The 5,278-nt window shown below is 40.0% G+C and overlaps 1 protein-coding gene across 1 annotated transcript; it reads left to right on the top strand.

Annotated features, from left to right (window-relative positions):
* LOC133743199 (rhamnogalacturonan I rhamnosyltransferase 1-like) lies at positions 1-3,724 on the top strand. The gene is made up of 8 exons (XM_062171050.1): positions 1-799; positions 1,058-1,125; positions 1,265-1,353; positions 1,456-1,621; positions 1,772-2,061; positions 2,149-2,353; positions 2,450-2,607; positions 2,834-3,724. The coding sequence occupies exons 1-8, from the start codon at positions 478-480 to the stop codon at positions 3,096-3,098; spliced, it is 1,563 nt and encodes a 520-aa protein (XP_062027034.1). The 5' UTR covers positions 1-477; the 3' UTR covers positions 3,099-3,724.
* The last annotated feature ends 1,554 nt before the right edge of the window (positions 3,725-5,278 follow it).

The following is a 5,278-nucleotide window of genomic DNA, read 5'->3' as shown; positions in this document are numbered from 1 at the left end:
TTTTATCAGTCTCAGAGTCTCAGCCCACACAAAGCCGTCGGTGCACGTCACGCACACCCCACCACGCGTTCTTCGCTTCTTCTCTCCTCTCACTATCTTCACAACCATGACTCCACCGCTCTCTCCTTCTCCTTCTCCTTCTTCCTCCTCTTCCTCTCGAGTTTAGTAATCGCCGGCCGGCGAAGTGTGCCGCCGCAGAATTCGGCTGGATCTTGGGGCGGATTCCGGCCCGCATTACGGTTTGAGTTTGCCTCACCGGAGATCGGAGCGGTGTTGATTTTGGAGTGTTCTGGATCAGATTTTTGGGAGCGGAATAGTTGGAGGTTAAATGTGGTAAGGGGCAGCGGTTACGGGTTTCGGATCTTTCTAAATATAGCGGGGGAGCTGAAAAAGGAAAGAGAGGTCGATTTTGTGGATCCGGCATTGATTGAAAACGCAGCGTTTTGTGGAGAGAGAGAGAGAGACTATCTGAGATTGATGTGCAAGGCGGAGAAGGAGAGAAGAGGAGTGATGGGGATAAAGGGGCTGGGAGGAGGAGGAGGTGATAAGCTGAAGAACTCGCTGCTGCAAACGACGTCGTCTTCGTCTTCGAGGTCGAGAATGAAGCTGTGGATGATAAGGGCGACGACGTCGGTTTTGCTGTGGACGTGCGTCGTGCAATTGACGGCGTTGGGGGATATGTGGGGGCCTAGGGTTTTGAAGGGATGGCCGTCCTGCTTCTCTCAGGAGAGTGCCGTGGCCTCGTCGGTTTTGCAGGACCGGATGATTTCCGTTCCGGCCAGAGTTCTTCCGCCAAAGAGTGAGTCTTTGCTTTTCTCTGTATTTGTGATTCAATGTGGGTTTTTGCTTTATCAGTAGACCCTTGTGCTTGTTTGCTTCAACTCCAATTCTGAACTTGGCCATTAACACATGTTAAATTCATGAAAGTTTTCAACTTTATCAGGATTTGGTACTCCTTTTTTTTCGTGTTTGTCATGAGTTCTTCTTCTTGTTTTCGACTCACTCATTTGGTTATTGGTTGATTGTTATTCACTCTCAATTTCTGTGCTGGCATTAGGGGTTTACAAAAACAATGGCTACCTGATGGTTTCGTGCAATGGGGGACTCAATCAAATGAGAGCAGCGGTGAGTTGTTGCGCAATGTTTTGGCTCCTGCATAATAGCATTGACTTCATTTTTTGCTTATCAAACTACTTTACGGCTTCTTTGTACATGCTCCTAGTTATCAGTTTCTTATTTTCCTTCTTGGTGGTGATCTCTGCAGATATGCGACATGGTTGCTATTGCAAGGTATTTGAATGTCACGCTCGTAGTTCCCGAACTTGATAAAACGTCCTTTTGGGCTGATCCCAGGTGCGCGCCAGTTTATTTATGTTGACAATTCTTTCTTGCACTGACTATTGACAGTAGTTTGTAGTACTTACCTGTAAATTACTGTGGCGCTTGGTGTGGCAGTGAGTTTCAAGACATATTTGATGTGGATCATTTCATCACATCCTTGAGAGATGAGGTTCGGATATTGAAAGAGTTGCCTCCCAGGGTTAAGAGAAGAGTGGAACTAGGAATGGTTTATACCATGCCACCAGTTAGTTGGTCTGACATATCTTATTATCATAATCAGGTGAGTTCTTTTCATTCTTTTCCCTCACTCTATATGGCTAGGCAAGAAGGTCTCTCTTGCAATTCTTAAACATCCATAAAGCTCTCAGTTTTGTTAATGTATTTGTGAAACTTCTCTTAAAGTAATATTGTGCTCTTATGTTTCATACAGATTCTTCCTCTGATACAAAAATACAAAGTTGTACATTTGAATAAAACTGATGCTAGACTGGCCAATAATGGACAACCCTTGGAGATCCAGAAACTTCGATGCCGAGTAAATTTTAGTGCTCTGCGATTCACTTCTCAAATAGAGGAATTGGGTAGAAGGGTCATAAATCTTCTTAGGGCAAATGGTCCTTTCCTAGTTCTTCATCTTAGATATGAAATGGACATGTTGGCATTTTCTGGCTGTACCCAAGGTTGCAATGCTGAGGAGGTGGAAGAGCTGACAAGGATGAGGTAATATATACTGTCTTGATAACCTGTGCATGTACAATGCATTCAAAACTTAATATTAATTTGTCTTATGGCTTCATTTTCTCACAGATATGCTTATCCCTGGTGGAAGGAGAAAATAATAAACTCTGACCTGAAAAGGAAAGATGGTTTGTGTCCTTTGACACCAGAAGAAACTGCTCTCACACTGAGTGCACTTGAAATTGATCCCAACATCCAGATCTATATTGCCGCTGGTGAAATCTACGGTGGTGAGAGGAGAATGGCAAGTCTTGCAAAGGCTTTTCCAAAATTGGTGAGTTGATGAAAGCTGAAATCACCTTCTTTATGCAGTATTTGATTACTTTGTGTTTTCTGTTTTTTCATGGTGACTTTTGATTTCTTCAAACAGGTCAGAAAGGAGACACTGTTAGAACCGTCAGACCTCAGGTTCTTTCAAAACCACTCCTCCCAAATGGCGGCATTGGATTATCTCGTCTCGTTGGAGAGTGATATCTTTGTTCCCACATATGATGGAAACATGGCTAAAGTTGTTGAAGGCCATCGCAGGTAGTTTATGCTAACAGTGTTGTTCGCAATTTCGTTTGGCTTTGGACTGTTGATTTTTGATGTCAAGACATCCTGTCATCAAAGGTTAATCGATTCATAATGTTGTCTGCTCTAGGATTTGATTCATGATAGGTTTCTCAGTTTACTGCCGAGTGCGTGTCCTTACGTCTTATTCAAGGTGAAAATTGTCATTAAAAGGCTTTCTTGTGTTTTGATGTTCCTTCAGATTTCTCGGGTTCAAGAAGACAATTCTGCTGGACAGAAGGCTTCTTGTTGATTTGATAGACCAGTACAATGGTGGAGAATTGAATTGGGATGAATTCTCTTCTGCAGTGAAGGAAGCTCATGCAGAACGCATGGGTAACCCAACTAAAAGGTTGATGATCCAAGACAGACCTAAAGAGGAGGACTATTTCTATGCCAACCCAGAAGAGTGTTTGCAATTGTCAGATGATGAGCAATTATCAGATGGGCTATTGAGTAGTATGTGATTTTACATAATGGTTAGAAGATTGTGGGGTTCATGAAATGTGCTGCAGTGTTGGCTATTTTTCCACAGATCTCCTATGAAAGTTCTCTACAGAGAGGGGGAGGTATAGTGATAATGAAGGATTTTGATATGAAGATGAAGGGCCCAAAGATTATTGTGGGTATTAAAACTTGAAGAAAGCCAAACCCTACCAAGGATCTTATGGTATCTCAGCTGGAGGAGGACATGTTTTTTTTTCTTTTATCTTTTTAATATAAGCCAAAATAATCCATCCAAATCATCATGTATAGAAGCCAAGCTACCCTGCCATTCAGGGTGAGAGCAAATTAAACTGCAACTGCCTTGCATTGTATCTGTGGAGGAATGCAAATAGGTTTGGTTTACTTGGGAACTCTGCAAATCATCGAAAGGTCAACCCCCTATTCCTTAAATTTTTTTGTACTCTTCGTTTCCTTTAGATCCTCGACCTATGATGTTGTGATTCTCTAGCATATATACTACTACATCCCTTCAGATTTCCTGTTAGCACAGAGAGAATGACTGGTAGAGATGGTTATGTATTTTTACAAATTACTCCGGAAATTTATGTCCAAGAGTGGTTAATTCACTTCAAGTTTTGGTGTTCGAGTTTTTGTGTATATATGGGCAATTGTTATACTTGTGATCTGATGATACCTCATATGACAATGACAAGTCTAGTAAACAAGCCCAGTCAACCCTTAATTGTTTGTTACTTTGTTATCAATCATTATGGTTAAGGTGGTTGGGTTCATTGTCTTTGGTGTGATCTGCTTGTTTCATATGTGTGACTGACTCCCATGTTTGATAACCACTTTGTTTTGTCTTGGAACAATATTAAAATAGACTTTGGTCACTTTACTAATTTGAGGAATAGAAAAAGATATTGAAATTTTATACAGGATTGCTTCAAATGATTTGCATGTGGTCCTGGATTCCCATCTTATATTTGGTTATGTTTTCTTCCCCAGGAAACAGTTGGTAACATTCATTTCTTTTTAGGGCAACCTTTTTTTCTCTCTTAAGTTGGGGTCTGATTTGCATACATAAAGGGCAAAGCATGTGATAGCAGAACCATGGTTTTTTGGTGCGCCTCTATATGTAGGAATTGGAAACTCGTGAGTTGCGTAACCTACTGATAGTGAAGAAAATTCTTTTTCTTTTTGGATGATTGGAATAATCATTCCAGGTTTTATCACAATTATTGACCTCAAAAATATTCTGGTTGCGTTGTAGCTTTCTTACTTACCTAATAAAAATGGGTTTCAACCCGTTGTCCATTAACTTTGTTTTTGATACCCTTTCTAAATCCCTGTTAAGCACAAAAGTTAATTCATTTTCCTAGTTTTAAACATTATTATTTTGTCTCGCATCGATAATAAATAAGCAATTGATGATGCAGATGCCTGCATAAGCTTTTCTTTGTCCCTGAACCCTATATTGTTTATTGGATGATCCAAGAAAATCCACACTGGATGAAGAGCTCCTGAAAAGTCCTTGGAATTGACTCTCAAGTTTAACTAAAGTAGCTTTCCGATCTTATTGAGTAGGAATGCTATTGATAACATAAAACAAAGGACCCAGCAACCTGTTGCTTGAACTTTAAGTCAATAATAAAAAAAATTCCTGATGGTTATATATTTAGTGATATGTAAACTGATGAGCAAATTGAACTTTTCTATTGGTTTTAAGGTTACGAAGCTCTTGGGTAATTGAACTGTGAGAGGAGAAAGTCCTCAGATATTGAGGTAGATGATGATGATCTCATTCGCGGGATCCGATGTCTTAATCTTTAGCAGCACCCGATCCAACGATTTGATTAGTGTTGAACTCGGTTAGCGAGTTGGGAAGAAAATTATTTCTTAAATAATCATAGGGTATACAAATTAAGCTGTGATAAGTACACAAGTAATCTCGGATTGAATCTTGTTTTCATCAAGAGATTTGACTTTTAAGTTTTAATCATTCCAGTTGGTTTCTTCTGTTACAAGTTAGTATGCTACTTTAGGCTTTCGTTGCAAGCTAAAATGCTTGTTCCATCAGTTACAGAGAAATCTTAACGAGACATTACTCGCGTGAAAGTAAGAAAATGCGGTTTTGCCCAAAAGTTTTTATGAGAAATGAATATATGGCCAAAGAAAAATAAATATTACGAAAAAGTCA

Source organism: Rosa rugosa, chromosome 4 (assembly GCF_958449725.1).
Source record: "Rosa rugosa chromosome 4, drRosRugo1.1, whole genome shotgun sequence".
Taxonomy (NCBI): domain Eukaryota; kingdom Viridiplantae; phylum Streptophyta; class Magnoliopsida; order Rosales; family Rosaceae; genus Rosa; species Rosa rugosa.
This window is presented reverse-complemented; position numbering and strand designations above follow the sequence as displayed.